The sequence below is a fragment of the Argentina silus genome (genome assembly GCF_951799395.1).
Source record: "Argentina silus genome assembly, chromosome: 10".
NCBI lineage: Eukaryota > Metazoa > Chordata > Actinopteri > Argentiniformes > Argentinidae > Argentina > Argentina silus.
Window position 1 is genome coordinate 3,620,389 of NC_139664.1, and position 19,721 is coordinate 3,640,109.

General features: G+C 42.6%; 2 protein-coding genes across 3 annotated transcripts; both read left to right on the forward strand.

The window, feature by feature from the left end:
- Nucleotides 1–6,227, forward strand: LOC310810896 (ubiquitin-conjugating enzyme E2 E1-like). 2 transcript variants are annotated; one of them, XM_083678801.1, is made up of 6 exons: nt 1–152; nt 970–1,151; nt 1,633–1,683; nt 4,583–4,715; nt 5,304–5,451; nt 5,988–6,226. In XM_083678801.1, the coding sequence occupies exons 2-6, from the start codon at nt 1,000–1,002 to the stop codon at nt 6,083–6,085; spliced, it is 582 nt and encodes a 193-aa protein (XP_083534927.1). In that variant the 5' UTR covers nt 1–152; nt 970–999; the 3' UTR covers nt 6,086–6,226. The 2 variants fall into 2 exon arrangements, with proteins under 2 accessions (XP_083534927.1, XP_083534928.1); XM_083678802.1 differs by lacking the exon at nt 1–152 and having other exon boundaries at nt 999–1,151; nt 5,988–6,227.
- A 2,392-nt stretch (nt 6,228–8,619) lies between these two features.
- nr1d2a (nuclear receptor subfamily 1, group D, member 2a) lies at nt 8,620–15,485 on the forward strand. The gene is made up of 8 exons (XM_083679163.1): nt 8,620–9,036; nt 10,578–10,805; nt 11,106–11,194; nt 11,364–11,508; nt 11,689–12,401; nt 12,627–12,812; nt 13,618–13,828; nt 14,155–15,485. The coding sequence occupies exons 1-8, from the start codon at nt 9,009–9,011 to the stop codon at nt 14,349–14,351; spliced, it is 1,797 nt and encodes a 598-aa protein (XP_083535289.1). The 5' UTR covers nt 8,620–9,008; the 3' UTR covers nt 14,352–15,485.
- Nucleotides 15,486–19,721: the final 4,236 nt, after the last annotated feature.

Here is a 19,721-nt window from a genome sequence, read left to right on the forward strand (position 1 = left end):
TCCCTGCTCTGATGATCTCAGGGCGCGACATCATTCCATAGCTGCCGCCGCCGCCGCAACACTTCCGCTCCGCAGAGAGCGATAGGACAGGCACGACGAGCCGAGGCGAGGCACGGCGAGGCGGCGTTGGAGGGTCCAGACACAAAGAGGAGGTAGGCTCGGCGAACCACTCAGCTCCGCTCAAATGTGTTTCTGGAACTTGAATGTGTTCACTGTTCGTCCGGAGTGTGATAGCTGGTGAGGTGGGAGGAAGGACAGCTGAAGAAAGACAGGAGACTTAACAGACGATCAATTGAATTGTTGTGACTGCCTGGCCAAAAAAAAAAGGGGCTAGCTAGCGAGTTAACGTTAGCAGCTAACGTAGCCAGCTAATGCTGTAGCGCCTACTAGCCAAATGTTTCTATCGCCAGCCAGCTATGATGGTGTGGTCATCTTTTTATATGTTCACTAGTGTGTCCAGTCAATCGGACGGTTGGCGAGGTGGTCGGTAGCTAACTACGGGAGGAAAACTGCAGTGACGTGAGGGGTTAGCAAGTAGCTAGCCAGCCTTTCAGTTGGTAAGGCGCAGTTCACCAAACTCAGCCTCACCAGACCAGCTTTTCTCTGAAGCAGCACTTCTTTACAAACGCAAGCGCTAACGTTTGGTAGCTTGTTAGCCGACATACTAAACATTCCGGTCACTTGTACGTTGATAGGTCAGCAGATGAGGCCGAAGAAGACTGTTCCCAATTAGTTTCCCCATCATCAGATTATTGATAGGGAAATAGCACTGCTTGTGTCATCAACGCTGCCAGCTAAATAAGACAGCTACTTCGCGCAAATTGTGTAACTACCTTGCCAAAGGGGACCCCCAGCCTCGGGGGGGTTCCAAGATGTGTCCAGAGGTGTATGTCACACACTGTACTTTGAAATATGTCAAAACAAACAATTTTGCCTCAGGATGTCCTTGAACTGGTGCATCTCATTTAGGGTTCCTGCTCATTTCTTGCTTAAACCGGTATGTCGGATGAGGATTCGCGTGCCAGCACCAGCTCTTCATCATCAACTTCTTCTGCGAAACAAAACAAACAGAGGGACACACCTTGCAAGAAACGAGAGAGCAAAGCCAGCATGAGCAAGACCTCCAAGCTGTTATCCACCAGTGCGAAGAGGTAGGGTAATACCCCCCAAAACCTTGTAAACTATATTGGCTGGTTGACACCCAACCACAGAGTGACATTGATGTCAAAGGGGGTGAGTGAGATGCACCGTCAGATTATTGTAGGATAAGAGCATAGGCTGAATTCAGGTTCTGCTTGAGGAATGCTGTTCTGTGTTTTTTAAGCCCTTGGATCAGGTTTGTTTTCATCACTCGCGTCTCCAGGTGATTTTCCTTCTTTCCTCATAGAACCTTTGTGTTTAAAGGGAAAATCTGATTTTCTGAACTCAATAAATAATGGCTAAGTCAGTTCAGTCACGTCAAGTTGTAGAAATGAGATACAACGCAGTGGTATTTGTTATGAGAAATCTGAATAACAAACGTTGTGTTAGAGAACTGTGTTTCTGTGTGCTATTCATCTGTGAAGAGAAGAGGGAAAGCTCAGAGTTGGGGAGGGCCCAACGATTGATCTGGATGCATTTGTCTGTGTGCAGGATTCAGAAAGAGTTGGCGGACATCACCCTGGACCCTCCGCCAAACTGCAGGTGGGTTTTTTATTCAAGCTCATTAGGGCATCTTCTCCATTCCAACCCAGTTAGCTTCTTCTCTTATCTATTTCCAACGCACCACCGACAAGGGAATTGTTTCATTCAGACAACAAATTCCCTCCAGCCAACTCCAGTCGCTCTGATTTCAGTTGCAAACCATCCCTAGATAACAGCAAACTGCTGTGATAGTCCTCCGTGTGACAGTCTTCATCTTATCCCTTCATTTCTCTGGGGGAAAAAAAGAGAGAAAGCCTATTGGCTAGGTGTGGTAATATCATTCATGTCTTCACTGAAGTTTACCTGATGTAACATTACTGAAAACACAATACGCTCCAGCAGTAACAACTACACTTCTAACCACCCCAAACTAAGTAGGCTACCACAATACATCTAGGTCCATTTGAACAGCATTACCTGACGTCAGCTGCCCTTTGCAAAAACCTCATTCCGCTATCCTGGAATTGACCATCATTTACCGGCTATCAATTTCCATGAAATCCTACCTCTGACGCAGTCTCCTGCTGAAGCACCAATCCATTTTCATTGTTCTTTTTCATACGAATTTGCAGAGATTGCAAGTTTCTGGTTGTTAATATGGGGCTGACTAATCCCTAGAGTGGAAACGTTCCATACCACTATTCCATTAATAGGTTCATGCCATTCCAGTAGCTAATCAAACTGACCCAAGCTGCGAGTGAGAAAAAAACGAAGGAGGAGTTGATAAAATCACCAGATTCACTTCTTATTCACTTCTTATTTTCAAAGCTGCTGGTTTTAAGCCGAGTGGGCATTTTGAATGCATCTTTCATGTAGTTCACAAGAAGCGAACATGAAAAGTTTGTGTGATGTCCGCCTTGGAACAATTCTTGCATATTTGTTTGTTGTTGTGGCAGCCATGGAAGGGATTAGGAAACGGAGAACACTTTATTGACAGAGCAGTAATAAGGAAGCGCTGTGACGAAAGGTCGTCCTCTAAAAATTCAAGCCGAGCAATTCAGACTCCGTATGTTTTCAGATAAAGTTCCACACACAGAGCATTAATACGAACGCATACAGAAGACCGTGTCCCGTCTGACATTTCGCATGCTTTATGTAATGTCACGTGCACTGATATGGAGCTGCTCTGTTTTGAGTTAACTAAAATGTCTGAGTGGAAAAAAATATGGAGAATTGTGGTTTGAAATCTACATCAATGTAGAGTCCTGACCAAGACCAGTTGGAGATAACACATAACACCAGTCTCTGCATTTGTTGCCTGTTGGTTTTAGGATTGGTTTTAAGATTTCTATATTGGTTTATGAACCAATTCGTAGTCTCGCACCCCAATACATGACAGACGTGTTTTTAAGGTGTATATACCCAGTAGATTTCTCAGGTCCTCTGGCACTGGCCTCTGAAACTGTTTAACTTGTGAACTATATGGGCTGGTTGACACCCATCCGCAGAGTGACACTGATGTCAAAGGGAGAGGAGTGAGATTCTCTGTCCAGATTATTGCAGGACTCAAGTAAGGGCTGAATTCAAGTTTTGCTTGAGCAAAAAAGCTGTTCTGTCTTTCTGAAGCCCTTGGATCTGGTTTGCTATCATCACATCTCCGGTAGTTTTCAGTCAGACCAAAGAGGCATGGAGAGGCAGATTTCAGTCTGTGTGCCCCCAGCCTCTAACAGCCTACCAGACAGCCTCTGTAACAGCCTACCAGAGAGCCTCTGTTCTCAGCATTTCCGTTCTGTATTGACCAGATCAGTCACTCAATATGGTCTTTGCTCACAATCACCGTTCTCATTATCTGTTCCTCGGGCTAGAACTGGGATGGAGAAGATCCTTTTCACATCGTGCCCCTTTTATCCTGGAACACGCTTCAACATATTTTAAAGTTAGAGTAGCTAGTTAGTGTCCTTGCCTGTTTTTAAGACTCTGATCAACAGAAATATTCACGACAGCTGCAGTTGTTTTTAATCCTCACATGTATTGGTAACTTGTGACACTTGTCTTTTAATTATGTGCATCTTTGTGTGCACATTTTACTGCAGACATTTCTTTTTTTTTAAAAAGACATCTTAAAACATAGCTTTTTAGCCTTGCTTTTGCTTTTGGTGTTTTGAGACTTTCAGGCGTTCAGTTCTTTTAGCTCATGCTTATTTGTTAGATTTGAGCTTTTACTGTCTACCAATGCATTAGTCTCTACAGTCCTCATATCTCTGCTTTTACTGTTTGAACACCTATGGCTGATCTTTTTACCCTCATACGTGTTGTATTGCATCTGTCCATGAAATGTGCTTTATAAATAAAGTTAGAATGATGAATGTGGATATAAAGAAAAAACACATTACCACTATATCTCTTCTGAGTTGTATTAGATCAATAGTACTCTGACTCGTGTAGTCATGACTCCCCGGAGAGCTCAGACTGCATGTTCCCCTGTAAGAAGGATAAAGGCTTCGCTGCTCGGAAACAAATCAATGTTGATCATGATGCAAAGGCACCACGGGGATTTGTTGTGAAAGGAAGCTTCTTTTTGAATGAAGTTGAAACAAAAAACAACTTTCTCATTCAAGCTGTAAAGCCATACATGGTAACAGTTGTTGTGTAAGAGTTGCTGTTTCTAGGTTCTGGATAGTGGTACAGTATTTTTTTTCAGGCCTTTGTCAACGCACAATTTATAAGCTCTCTGTCGCAAGGAGACAATGTACATAACAATAAACATAATCTACCTTTAACAACAACAAAATGTAGCTCACACTAATTAACAAATGCCCTACAGTCCTTAAATGCTTTTGGGGCTGCACTATTTACAGTAACTTAAGATACAGATTGCACTTTTAAAGTCCTTTTGGCGACAGATTAACTTTTACAACACACTTGTTCAGAGTGACGACAGTTATTTTCCCAATTCCAGCGCTGGTCCCAAAGGAGACAACATCTATGAGTGGAGGTCAACCATCCTGGGACCACCGGGCTCTGTTTACGAGGGAGGGGTCTTCTTCCTCGACATCGCCTTCACCCCCGACTACCCCTTCAAACCACCCAAGGTACTGGGCAATTTCTGTCTCTGCTACAACTTACTCACCACACATTTGATTAATGTATAAATGTTTTTGTTATGCTCTTGTCATCAGTCAACGTAATTGATTTTGTCTTATTTTATTAACACCATACTTTGTCTTGACACATTTGTCTAAACTTTATAGAAGAACGCGGCATAACTGCGGTCAATGTCTGAGGTTTAATGATGGGATATCCCTTTAAACACGTAATGAAGTGCCTTTTATCAACCAGCAGGGGGCTTTCCACACCTCTGCTTGAAAATGCCAGAATAAGCAGCTACTCATTCTTGGTTGCTGTCTTATCAACATTGTTGTTTTCCTTTAGGTTTATTTCTGCCTCATTTGTTATTTCTGACTCTATAGATTTACCCCCCCCTCAACATTTATCATGTTGACACCTATACATGGCCATAATAAAGCTCCACCTTTTTTTATAAAAAAAAAAGAAAAAAAAGCAACATTTATTGATTGTCATCTATGGCTAGTCTTTTCAGCGTTTTTCATTTCCTCAAGTGTACCTTGATGAGAACCTTGATGAGAACCTTGATAATAACTAAGATGTTTTCTTACCAGGTAACATTTCGCACAAGGATCTACCACTGTAACATCAACAGCCAGGGGGTGATCTGTCTGGACATCCTGAAGGACAACTGGAGCCCCGCCCTCACCATCTCCAAGGTGCTGCTGTCCATCTGCTCCCTGCTCACAGACTGTAACCCAGGTAACACAGAGACCAGTGCAACCAGTACAGGGGGGCCTGACTGGTCACCAAGTTTTCCCCCTTTCTGCCTGTTATGTGTGCTTGATGGTGACGAATGATGTCACCAGCCTGGTAATAGACCAGACTGATGCACCAGACTGGTCCTAGAGCACAATTATTACTCCTTACTCTGGAAAGATGAATCTTTCTCAATGCTTGGCAATGTGCGTCTAGACCCAACAGATGTGGGCAAATACAGTCCAATCAGTAACACACCCGTGATGTCGAGGGTGGCCGAGAAACAGCTGGCTGAGCTGCTAACAGCGCATTTGTAACACGGCCATCCAATGCAACTTGCCTATAGATCGACGTGTTTCCCATGCACATTCCTCAGATGCCACTTCTCTGCTTTTCTTATCGGTATCAGTAAGGAAATGTAAACAGTCAAATGTGTGTCATGAAGGAAAAGCTCAATCCAAAGCTGCTGTTATTATTCAACAGTTGCATTTGTTCCACCTGGCCTAAGGTTTTCATCCCTCTTATTCCCCGACCTGCAGCCGATCCCCTGGTTGGAAGCATCGCCACCCAGTACACGACAAACAGAGCAGAGCATGACCGGACAGCCAAACAGTGGACCAAGCGGTACGCCACATAGGCCCCAGGACCACAGCCATGGGGGGCGGGGGCTCTGGGAGGGGGGTTGCGTTTTAGGGGTTATTTCTATTTCAGATTTTTAGTACTTTATTGTCTGGTGTATTTTTTGCTTCCTGATTAAGTTATCTTGGCAAATATGGAAATAAAAACAATGACAAAACATGTCTTGTAATATCTTGTTTTGAAGGGGTCCTGAATAAGCCCCTCTCTAATTTGCCGCACTTTAAACACACCTGGACCACACACTCTCTCTCTCTCTCTCTCTCTCTCTCTCTCTCTCTCTCTCTCTCTCTCTCTCTCTCTCTCTCTCTCTCTCTCTCTCTCTCTATATATATATATACATATACATATATATATATACATATACATATATACACATACTGCTCCAAGATATGTAATAGAACCCCATATTTTTGTATTGCTGTAATCTTACAGAGTTCACCTTTAATGGAACATATAACCCTGATTGTTTTGTCCTGATTCCAGATTTGATAACATGTAGTCACCGGGTTAGAACATTATCGTAATCTCGATTGAAAACCTATTGAAATGTGGTCCTCTTGGATTATTGTAAAATAGGATTAGTAATAAAATGCCACTTACTCCACATGAAAAACACGTAAACTGTGTGCCACAGTGCGGTTTTGCAGCAAAGTAATCCCTTACCAAAAGCAGATGTCCTAAATTGACCAGAAATGCCTTGAAACATCAGGAACTTTGAGGCCTTTGGTTTAAACCATGAAATGAGTAACAGCTGTTACAACATCGTTATCTGATCTCTATAGCAAGTCATGGAATCATACATGCTCTACAGAGATTACTATATTTTACAGATATGTCTTAACTTGTAATAAACACCAATCCAAGGTAGTCATTCCAATAACAGAAAAACAAACAAATATTTCCCTAATTCTCACCTGAACACTGGCCCGTCTAATGCCTGAGTACTCTCACTCTTTATTAGTATTATTAGCTACTTTATTTAATCTTAATTAAATTAAATTAATTTAACTGTGTGTTGCCTGTCTAAATAAATCCTGCTTTTTAGGTTGATAGACTTCTACCTGAAGCTTGTTAAGTGGACAAGAGCAGTAGGTTACATTCAACAGGCTATTAATGTACATGATATTCAGTGCTTACATTTGTATTCCCTACAATATAGTTATACCATTTTGTGTGACAACATTTACCAACACATATTTATATTATACTGTGTACACATTTGAGATTTGAGGCCAGATTGTCCGCAAACACAGTATGTCCCTCCACTGTTATGCAGTTATACCTTCCCATTAAACCCCATGATTCGTCCAGTTTAGCTTCACTTAATGATTGCTTGAAAGATATTACATGTTGGATGCCCCAGACTGTTTTGCAATTGAATGAAAATGAGTAAATCTGAGTCATATTTGGCCCTCCTAGCTCCACAGTAAGACACAGGACAGTCTTGTGAAATCACCTAGGGGTGATTTTTGATGCTGACCTCAATTTCGAGAAACGAACCAAAACAGTTGTACAGTCATGTTTTTATCAGTTGAGAAACATTTCCAAAATACAGCCTTTCTTGTCATTTGCCGGTCTAGAGAAAGTCATCCAAGCATCCATCTCGATTACATCATTGCAACTCCCTCTATTCTTCCCTCAGTAAAAAGTCCCCTCGCACAGTTACTGATAGTCCAAAATGCAGCAGCTAGGCTTTTATCCAGAACTAGGACAAGAGACCACATCACCCCAATGTTAGCCTCCCTACACTGGTTACCTGTTAGTTTTAGAATAGATTTCAAGATTTTACTGATCACTTTTAAGGCTCGTCTGGGTCTGGGTCTGGCACCAGACTATATTTTGGACCTTTTAATCCCCTATGAGCCTCAGCGCAGCCTAAGACCCTCAGGCACGGCCTTCCTAACCGTTCCGGAGTCTAGACTGAAGACAAAAGGTGACCGTGTCTTTGCCATTAGGGTCCCTAGACTCTGGAATGACCTGCCTGGGGATATTAGGCTAGATTAGTATTCTCTTTTAAATCTCCTCTTAAAACTCATTTTTATAGACTAGCCTTTAATTGATGCTGCCCTGATTCTTTTTAATGTGTCTGTGTTTTACTGTTTTTCTACTTATATTATATATTATGTTTTATATGGTTTTATTTGCATATCTGTTTTATCTATTTGTAAAGCACTTTGTAACATTGTTTTTAAAAGGTGCTATATAAATAAAAGTTTATTATTATTATTATTAATAATATATGCTTATAGGATGAAAGACTGAAAGGTCGTTTGGCTGCTATATTTCCATGTACTGTGATCCCAATGAAATTCAATAGTAGATGAACATAAAGAGCACTGGATGTCCTCTGCTTGTGCGATGCAACGTGACACAGGCTGCGGTTCCGTTCCCGTCGTGTTGCTCCGCCTCCGGTGCAGAAGTGTGTCACTGGGTTAAAGCGGCTCCGCGCCAGGCAGGGGGAGTGGCCGACAACTAGGTCACATGGTAGAGAACACTGAGAACCTTCAGTTCTGAACATTCATCCTGCGAGGGAGTTCTTCAGCGTTTCTCAACTTGTTATTTCACATTTGTCAACTCGCCTAAAATTTGCTACATCTGTCCTGGGTGAACAGTTTACGCTGCAGAAGAGAATTTAACCGTTGTTTTAATGCAGAGCAGGGAGTTGTTTTTGTTTTGAATTTTGAGTGCAAAGTATTTTATATATGTGCACTTTTTTCACAGCTACTGTATCTGCACTTGTGTGTCATACAGTCTAAAGGAAGGAACAGTGATGATCTTTAGCTGACGTTCGCATTTTGTTACAGTGAAATAGCACTTGGCAAACGTTGCAGAAATCGAGAAGAAGTTTATTCTGTTAAACTGGCGAGCACTTGACAAGATTATTCGGTCAAGATTGTACTGTGAAGATTTCCGGATTCGAGATGCCTGAAGATATATCAACCAAGCCTGGTAAGATTGGAGAATTTTTTACAATGTGTTTTTACAATGTGTCATTTTACGTCAACTAAAGTATCTATGGGCCTTGTTACATTTTACAAGTTACTTTGTTTGAATGAATAATCTACTTAGTGACTGGCGCTGTCGAGGAGGAACGGGTGTCACTCGTATCTATTCTCTCCACAACATTGTACATGAATGAGGTTATCTTCATATTTGCCGAAGACCATGTTGCGTTGTGTTGTTTTCGAAGTGTTAAACCGAACACTATCAGAAACCTGCTAAAAGATAAGATAATTCTTATCTTTTGTTGGTCCGGATTGTGGGGCCGTTTGGGTTAGGAGTGTCAGTGTGCTGGAGGGCATTGAAAACAGCAGTGTTCCGCTTTCGGCTCAGCTCACATGGCGCAGGTCGCCTAGCATGTGTGTCTCTGTGTACTCTCACCGCTGATTGGTCGAGGAGAGGCTGTGACGCGACCATTGCATAAAGCGGTGCTGTGTCGGGCTCGAGGCCGAGCGGAGGTCCACGTGAGGCGGTTGTGCTGACCTGGACTGACTCATGACAGGTCCACGTGTGGGTGCGTCTAGGAAGCGAACACTCAGAGTTTGTACGGTAATCATCCACTGGTTTTCGAGTAATCATCCACTGGTTTTCGAGTAATCATCCACTGGTTTTCGAGTACATTTCAACTACATTTAGGACAACCGTAGATAGACGGTACATGTTGTTTTATAGTTTGTGAAAAGAGTCATCCTTTGGGTTTCCTCGTCAACAACTGCAAACAGGTCACACTTGATCACACACTCATTATTCAATTCATTCAGTTCAGTTAATTATTGGGTTAAAAATGTACGATCTAAAGATGATAGATTGGCAAACAAATAAAATAATAATAATAATCTGGGCAAAAATATTGAAAGGCAACCATCAGTGTTTTTGCACTCCCACAGACCCAGGTTTGTTATGTAACATGTGTTATTCAACCAGGAAGCATGGAGGAGGTGATAACGCATAAAGGAAGACAAGTGGGATGAATGAATAAGAGAGAGAGAGAAAGAGAGAGAGAGAGAGAAAAAGAGAAAAAAAAAACGTGTATGAGTTTCTTCTCTTGGAGTTGGGAGTGTCAAGCTAACCCTGCAGTTTTTTTTTTTTTTTTTTAATTAGGTTGTTCATCAGCCTTGGATTGTATGCTTGGGTAACCTTTAACATAGTTGGTCTATTTTGATCTCTGCCATAGCACCATAGCTGAACCCTGCAAACCTGTCTTTCTTGTCAATCAGGAAACATATGAAGCAGAGTGTTTATGCCTATAGGGTCAATTAGTCTTAAAAAATTGCCTGAAGTAATACATCTTTTATTTGAATTAATATTTAACTTCATTGCATGTAAATAGAATTGGGCTTGTGCATTGAAACAAGCTTAGTGTTGCAGTGCCATCCTATCCAAGAGTGCTGTGTAGTTTTGATTTCACTGCTAAGCCGTTTGTATATGTCTTTTAATTATTTTAATTTCTCTAACAGTTCTCTCTTTTTTCCCCCCTTCCTTTTCCATAGGAGGTGTGATAGCCTACATCTCCTCAGGCTCCGCCTCCGGCCCGGAGTCCTGTCTGAGTGACAGCTCCAACGGCAGCTACCTGACCTCCTTCCCACCCCGCCCCTCGTTGCCGAGCCGGGCGGTGGGCATGGTGGTGGACATTGCCCCCACGCCAGCCAAACACCCGCGTAGCCATGGCACGGAGAAGCCCGGGAGATCCACCTCCTCTGCCAAGAGTGGCATTACCAGTGAGTTTTAATCCTAGAAACATAGATACAAAATCAAGATTACTATTACTTATACAGTTATAAATTATCAAGGAGGGGTTAACTATTCTAAAATAAGTAAGCCCTCGTTTGTACCTTTAGTATGAATAATATTAGTGTGGAATGTCTTTTTTCTGTATTCAGTTTATTTTGAGTACTATCATCATTACTATAATAATAATAATAATAATAATAATAATAATAATAAAAGCATATACATAAATAATACATGTAATCTATTATTATTATTACTAAAAACTGATGACTATTTTTATCTTGCAGAGATCAATGGCATGGTGCTGTTATGTAAAGTGTGTGGTGACGTGGCCTCAGGGTTCCACTACGGCGTCCATGCCTGTGAGGGCTGCAAGGTGAGGCTGCTTCTGGTTCTGGTTCTGGTTCTGTTCTCCACGGAATGTAACATTCCCAGTCAGCTTCATTCATCCGTGTCTCATTCTGTTGCCCCCTTCTTTTTTTTCCTTTTTTTTAACAATGGCATCATAATAACAATGTTCTATGGAATGTTCTGATCTCTCTCAGGGTTTCTTTCGGAGGAGCATCCAGCAGAACATACAGTACAAGAAGTGTCTGAAGATGGAGAGCTGTATCATCATGAGGATCAATAGGAATCGCTGCCAGCAGTGCCGCTTCAAGAAGTGTCTGGCTGTGGGAATGTCTAGAGACTGTAAGTGAACATAGTGTACAGTGGAGTATTTTGCCTATTTGTTTGTTTAGGCCTTTGCTTAGTAGTTAGAGTATAATGCCTTCGTATTGTATTATGAAGCTATGCAGGTGGTTTGATGGATGGACATAATTTCTTGGAATATTTGGCTGGAGCTGATGTGTGTGTTATCTCCTTCTCCAGCTGTTAGATTTGGCCGTATCCCAAAGAGGGAAAAGCAGAGGATGCTTCTGGAGATGCAGAACGCCATGAACAATATGATGAACAACAGTCAGCTGCACAGCATGCTCCATGGCAACCAGAGCTGCCCAATGGAGGCCCTCCCCAACAACTCTAGCCCCTCGTCCTCCTCCTCATCTTCCTCTTCCTCCTCGTCCTCATGCTCCAACTCCAACCCTTCCTCCCCACAATGCCCCAAAGACTCAGAGTCCATGGTCTCCATGGACACTAATTCCAGCTCCGCCTCTTCATGTTCGTCGGACAGCGGCGAGGATGAGTCTGCTGTCACGGTAACCCGGGCGCATCAGGGCGCCTTCACGTACAACCAGGAGCAGCAACGGTCGCAGAGAGAGGACCAGGTTTCACCTTCGCCTGTCGGCAGGGCAACGCAGAGCAACAGCCTCATGGAGGAACCACATGACAGCTGGAACCGATGCAACGAAGACATCGTCCGTGGTTACCAACATGGTCACTACGGCAACAGCCAACACGTCAACAATGGTCCATACAGGGAAGAGAGGATTGTTAACCAGCAGGCTCAGCAGTGTAACAGCGCCCCCAGTGGTGGAATGCCAGATGATGGCCACAGCCTCCATCACAGGGAACACAACATGAACGCACAAACCTCCAATGGTTACGGTGGACCAGCGTACAGTGGAGACCACAGGGGACACTTGGTGAGTGTCTCTTTAGTTCAGCTGCCCTCCAAATGTTATGATGGAAAATATGATCTCTTTATAATACATTACTGCACATTAGAAGCAATTGCATTAGATAAAACTTAAATTACCCAATCTCTGAAGCTCTTGCCAAGTTTCAATGTTTCTTTCTCATATTAACCCCTCAAAGAAGAAAAAGCTTTCTTGCTCACATAGCTTATGGCCCTATCGTTCTCTCCATAGGTATGTCCCATGAACAACTCTTCCTATGTGGACCCCCGCAAACGCAGCCAGGAGATCTGGGAGGAGTTCTCCAGGAGTTTCACCCCCGCCGTGCGGGAGGTGGTGGGGTTTGCCAAGTTGATCCCAGGCTTCCGAGACCTCTCCCAGTACGACCAAGTCAGCCTGCTGAAAGCTGGAACCTTCGAGGTAAGAAAACAAACAGTGGGCCTCATGATACGAAATTTGTTGGTATATTGCTTCCTGCATGAGGCCCAGTGATTCGAACTTTACCTCAAAACAAAACGCTCTCTTCCATATATTTGGGTATTGTTCTTGATAACAAACGGTGTTTCGAATCCCATGTTTACGTTACCTCTAAAAAGGTCCAGCAAAGCCTTTTTTTCCTGAGAAAAATGAACTCGTTCCTACTGAAATGATGACTCTCTTTAACAGAAGTTTCATCGAATGTGTTCTAATTACGGCTTGGTTTGGTAACCTAAATCTGTCCAATAGAAACAGACTTGGAGGTCTTGTTAAGGTGGCCAGTCGGATCTCAGGGGGGAGTCAGGCCAGGCTTTTAGACATTTATAACAGGCAGGTCCTGAGGAGGGCTAATGCCATATTGGTCTGCCAGGACCTTCCACTCCAGAGAGAGTTTGAGCTTTTGCCTTCAGGCCATAGTTTCAGGGCACCTGTTAGGAGGACTAAAAGATTTAATGTGTCCTTCATCCCAAGTGCCATTGATATGCTTAATGTCAAATAGCACTTTGGCTGTATTCCTTGTACTACCCCTGCACATTTTGCACACTTGCAGTTTTTATACTTTTATGTACTTTTATTGTGTTGATGTTGGCGTGATGTTGTCCCTTCTGTATTCTGTCTTTGTGAACCCTGGCTGCAAAACTGATTTCCCCTAGGGGATAATAAAGAAACCGTGAACCTTGAACCTTGAACCCTAGTTAGCCTAGCAACACCTCTCTCACACCCTCTCCTCCCTCCTTCTCCTCTCCAGGTGCTGATGGTGCGCTTCGCCTCACTGTTCAACATGGCAGAGCGCACGGTGACCTTCCTGACCGGCAAACGCTACAGCCTGGAGGCCCTGCGCTCAGTGGGCGCCAGTGACCTGCTCACCTCCATGTGCGACTTCAGCGAGAAGCTGGCTGCCCTGCAGCTGGACGAGGACGAGATGAGCCTCTTCACCGCCGTGGTCCTGGTCTCAGCTGGTAAGGACACACACACCTCACCTTCTGTCTGTCTGCTGTCTGTCTGTCCTCTATTCACCCTACGTCTATCCTCCGTCTGTGAACTTGTCTCATTGATTAGTGATTTTAATAGCCTGTGTTCTCATTTGGACAATTACGTGAAAGCGTAATGCAAAAAAACTCTTATTTCCTACGTAATTGTTCTCTGAGTCATTTCTCTATAATTTTCTGGCAATGCGTTGTTTTCCTTGTAATAGAGCATTGACTGTTAGAGGAAGTGATGACAGTTGGCAAAACATCCCGCTGGGACAATGACTCACTCTCTGTCTGCCGTGTTGTCTCGTCAGATCGTTCTGGGATCCAGGACCTGGACTCAGTGGAGGCCCTCCAGGACACTCTGATTCGGGCGCTGCGGAGCCTGGTCATGAAGAACCACGCCAACGAGGCCGCCACCTACACCAAGCTCCTGCTCAAGCTTCCTGAGCTGCGCTCCCTCAACAACCTGCACTCCGAGGAACTGCTGGCCTTCACAGTGCACCCTTGAACCCTCCGTAGGGAACGCGTCCCAATCACCCTCCTACTACCCTTGAAAACCAGGACAGAACTTCTTCCAACCTTAATACCAGGATCTGCCTCCCCCATCCCTCACACCCTCTGCATTTGACCAACTCAGTTGTGTATTTCTCTCTAGAATGTATTGAGAAGTTATCTTCACCTGGACAATGTTAAAGGGTCAGAGAAGATATTGTACTGTATTTTAAGAGACAGATGTGTAACACAAGCGGACACATATGTGCGTGTGTGTGTGTAAAATGTTTTGTAAAGTAAGAGGCATCTATCTATTTTCCAGAATAGAAAAAAAAAAAAGAAGAGATTAACTGGCTTTTCAAACGATTTAGTAAAGAACCACTTAGTTTTTGTTTTAGTTTGTATTTTTCTCTGAAAGCCATTTAATACCAAAGTGTATTGCTTACGAGCAGTGTGAATGAGAGGTGTATATTATTCATTGAGAGAATTTTTAAAATGGCGCGCTACACCACAGCTTTCGACCATCACGTACGGTGATCTATCAATAAGAATGTGTGGTGGGCGCTGTTGACGCATGGCTATCCTTATGTGAACAACTTGATATGGTTCCTCTGTCCTCTGAGGGGAGAAAGAGTGTAATTTCTTAGTTTTTGCTCTTTTTTTTTTTTATATAACTGTAATGTCATTTTAACTGTTGTTTGTGTATGGTTTATTTTATTTGTGTCAGAATTTATGATGTTTGCAAGTCCTTGTCAGCTGCCTCTACCACGCCCCCTTCTGGGGTGTTGTCGACAGTACTCTTTTCAGCAACACTACTTTGCACATTGTGTTGTGGAGTGGCCACACCAACCTACTAACTCAACACCATATATGCCATCACAGACCATTAAGTATACCAGTAACACAGTGATTATTGAAGTGTTCCTAAACCCTTTCCTTCCATACAAGGCTTCTTGTTTTTTGACACCTCTCCTGGCTGTCAACACAGCACTGACTACAACTGAAATCTATCTCGCATCTGCTTTACTAGGAATGTCTATATTTGTTTCCATTGCTGACAAGGTTGGAGTATGTAAATAGTTATGTATATCGCTCATATATGAATATATGGTATATATAGTATAAATAAATGCAAACAAGTGATATGTTATCTTTTGTCTTGTCTCTTTTCTTCCTGGTTGCAATTCATTTCCCCACATCTAGATGATCTCGAGATATCTGATAATATTATTTTTTTGTTAGGGACAGACACAATTGAAACATTGAATCTGCAGGAGTCCGATGCATTGCACCTTCATGCTTTAGTATGCGCCAATTTTCAGCATCAGTCCCGAGGAGGGTTTATAAACATGAGCATATGAAAGGCATCATGGTCAGTGACACAGCAATTTAATTTAAATGTAAGACGGAGATGCCCTTCTCACAGTAGGAATGTTACCATTTGGATTCATTCATACCACAGTCCGTCCAGTGTATTCATCAACTCATTGATAGTGACCTCCAACTAGAGTCCTCTGTGGCTCAGTCGGTAAAGCATGGCACTAACAACGCTTAGGTTGTGGGTTTGATTCCTGCTGGGACCATATATACTGAAATGTATGCACTCACTGCAATGTAAGTCGCTTTGGATAAAAGCGTCAGCTAAATGGCATGTATTAGAGCTGCAGCTAATGAAGTGGGGTGAATCTCGCCCCTATGAACTAGACACTGGTGTGGATGTAGCATTTTCCCACTGGATTAAAGGATTCCCAGTCTTGGGAAAAGTCTAGGATTTGGGAATGGTAGGATGATACTAGATCTAAGCACACCCTTAGCATGAGGTCCTGAAATCAAGTGATGCATTGACTAAGTTTCTCCACAAGGTAGAGCTCTCCAAACAGTTTATCTTGCTTGGGGACAATATTTGTTTTACCACAGACATGAACATGTATATTTTAAATAATCTGAAATGTATTACTAAATCAAACAATTTATTGCACTTTGTTGATAAATTATAGGAAAAAAATGGCAAATTTGCTTACGTCCTAAATTGACAAGTTTAAATCCTTGTCTTCATTAAAAGTTGGTGAAGCTTTTCTCTAGGACATCTATAAGGGAACATGGGACCATGAGTTATATGTGTAATATGATTGTAATGTTACATTTACATTTACATTTATGGCATTTAGCAGACGCCTTTATCCAAAGAGACTTACAACAAATAAAAAATGTTAAGTTTATACACAGGATGTGAGCCAGGGCTACAGGAGAGACTTGAAATAAACTCCCATGTAGCAGAACCAGAAAACAATGTTTTACATGATGCAGAGTCAACAAGGATAGTGAGACACACACACACACACACACACACACACACACACACACACACACACACACACACACACACTCACACACACACACACACACACACACACACACAGTATGTAGGCATAATTTGCATTCAAATATATACAGTAGGTGCCATGTAACTCTGCATTAAACATCAGCCTCTGCTGAAGACAGCAACGTCTTTGATCAAACAAAAGGCAAATGAATGGAAACAAGACATTACCATACAGTTTGCACTGCAGGTTTCTCTGCAGGGGGCTCAAAGGTCTGAATAACAACATGTGACTTGATTTACATTATGGGGTGAAATTCCTTTTTCTTAAATGCTAATGCGCTTACCACGTAATCGCAAGGTTCCTGGTTCGATTCCGACCCTCAACCTATATTGCATGTCATCCCTCCTCTCTCTCTCCCACCCTTCCTGTCAATCTCTACTGTCTCTATCCCAATAAAGCAAAAATGCCCGAAAAACATATTTAAAAAACAAAAAACAAAATCCTAGAGGTCCTTCGCCAGCCAGATGACATACTGTAGGTTCTCATTTAGATAGCGATTGTTTGATGCCTCTTGACAGAACTGGATGACAGAAAACATGTTGGTCCTTTTAGTGATTCTGAAAATGAGTTCTGACTTCTACCCTCCACCCTCAGCTAACTCCAATTCCTCTCTGTGACCTGGGCTCACTGTTTGAAACTGCACTTTTCCCTAAAGACTGTTGCAAATCCATGATTTATGCGTCCATTACGTGATTCACATGTGAGAGGGACTTCACTCAAACACAGGGCTGTTAGATTATAACCAGAAGTCCAGAAAGTGCATAGAGTGTAATCAAATAAGTTGGACCTTTTGAAATCAGTCCAGTCCAAAGTAGAAATATAAGTTCTCACTGCTGGATTTCTTCTGGGCTTTTCGTGATGATAATGCTAGAGTTCTCTTAACAATAATGTTGTTTTAACCAACACAACAATGGGAATAGATCTGTTAATAGATCTGTAGTAGAGAGAGGCTATTTACATACAGTAGGCAAAGCAGTCGTTTGCTTACTACACCTCCACCCGTAGCCTACGGTCAACTGATGCCAACCTCCTTGTCCCCATCACCAGGACTAAGGACCGAACCTGGGGGGGGGGGGCAGGACTACTGCAGCCCCCACCCTTTGGAACACTCTCCCAAAACACATTAAGGAATCCTACGCACCCTCCTCCTTCAAACGTTCATTGACACTAAAAATTCACTGAGAATGTGAATTTTTAATACATACGTGCATTATCTTTCAAGACAATGTCTAACAAAACATGAACGGTACGGTATGGTATGTAGCCTAAAGGCCAGTGATGTGATTGGAGATTCTACAGTACGTTGCTCAATGTTCCATTTCTCTCACGGGATCTCCTTCTCTTCTTGCCACTGATTTATCATGGGCATTTAGAGCTTTTAGAAGTTAAAATCTGACATCTGTCCCTTTAAATATCTCTTGATATCTTGGATAGTGCTACAGGCTACAGGCTGTATGTTGAAGGGCTACCGGAGTGCCTATGAGCCCTGGAATAACAAATGCTAATGCAGCATGCTTAGTGAGCAATGATTTACATACCAAGTCAACAGAGATAGCGCTACAATACAAACATACACTCACTGAGGACTTTATTAAGAACACCTGTACACCTTCTCATGGTGGAGGTGGTGTAATGGTGTGGGGAATGTTTTCTTGGCACACTTTGGTCCTGTTAATACCAATCAATAATCAGTTGAATGCCACAGCCTATTTGAGTATTGTTGCTGACCACGTGCATCCCTTCATGGCCACAATTTACCCATCTTCTAATGGCTACTTCCAGCATGATAATGCACCATGTCACAAAGCAAAAGTCGTCTCAAACTGGTTTCATGAACATGACAATGAGTTCAGTGTTCTTCAGTGGCCTTTCCAGTCATCCAATAGAACACCTTTGGGATGTGGTAGAACGGGAGATTCACAGCTTGAAAGTGCACGCGAAAAATCGGCAGGAATTGTGTGATGCAATCATGTCATTATGGATCTCAAAGGAATGTTTCCAAGATCTTGTGGAATCAATGCCACAAAGAATTGAGGCTGTTTTGAGAGCAATGGGAGGCCCTACCCAGTATTAGTATAGTGTTCCTAATAAAGGGAGACCCTACCCAGTATTAGTATAGTGTTCCTAATAAAGTGTTCAGTGGGTGTACACATATGGTTGCTATGTACACACACATGTACACCACACACACACAAACAAACAAACAAACAAACAAACAAGCAAAACACACACACACACACATTCAAAGATATTCAAAGTTGGGATCAGAGATGTAATGATTAATCACAAGTATAATGTGGTTTCCACATCTTTTTTTTTTTTGGGGGGGGGGGGGGCATTTACCAACCTCATATAAAAATGTGCATATTTTAACATGAACATTTACGTTCATTTTCTCCGATACATACCTTTTCTTCTACCTCTGCATCATTGGGTACCATGGATGTAACTCAGTGTCCGTCTCTGCTCTGAGATGGTAATCTTTGATCACAAAAGGCAAATGCCGTAGGAGTGGAGAAGTGAGATTTCCATGCAGTGTAAAGGTTTGAATACATTTCTTTCACAAAATCTAGACAGGAATCAGGTGACTTTCTCTAATCCTTAATTTGTATGAGGCCACAAATCGTCCTTCACTAGAAGATAGCCACAGGCCTCTATTTTCAACCGGTGCAAAACGGACGCGAGTGCAAACGCAGGCATATTAGGAATGTGTGTTGGTGGTAACATTGCGCTGAAACGCTGTCCCGCCTGCGCACACGAGTGGAGTAGCGTTAAATAGAGGCATGTTCATAACAATAACCAGGTCAAGTGCCATCATGTGCACTGAAACGTACGTCCTTGATAATAGCACTAATATTTCAAACCCCTAAGCGCCGCCACTAGCGCCCCCGCCAGCGCCCGTGTTTGCGCTAAGACAGTTTTTTCCACCATTAAAATACAGCCACTAGGCTTTTATTGTAATCATAGTTAAATTGATTTGGTTGTAGGGGAGTAAATAAGAA

Coding starts and splice junctions, on each gene's coding strand:
- nr1d2a (XM_083679163.1), top strand. CDS start 9,009: ATGCCTGAAGATATATCAACCAAGCCTG. Junction 10,806..11,105: donor TGCCAAGAGTGGCATTACCA/GTGAGTTTTAAT, acceptor TTTATCTTGCAG/AGATCAATGGCATGGTGCTG. Junction 11,195..11,363: donor ATGCCTGTGAGGGCTGCAAG/GTGAGGCTGCTT, acceptor GATCTCTCTCAG/GGTTTCTTTCGGAGGAGCAT.
- LOC310810896 (XM_083678801.1), top strand. CDS start 1,000: ATGTCGGATGAGGATTCGCGTGCCAGCACCAGCTCTTCATCATCAACT. Junction 1,152..1,632: donor TTATCCACCAGTGCGAAGAG/GTAGGGTAATAC, acceptor GTCTGTGTGCAG/GATTCAGAAAGAGTTGGCGG. Junction 1,684..4,582: donor GACCCTCCGCCAAACTGCAG/GTGGGTTTTTTA, acceptor TCCCAATTCCAG/CGCTGGTCCCAAAGGAGACA.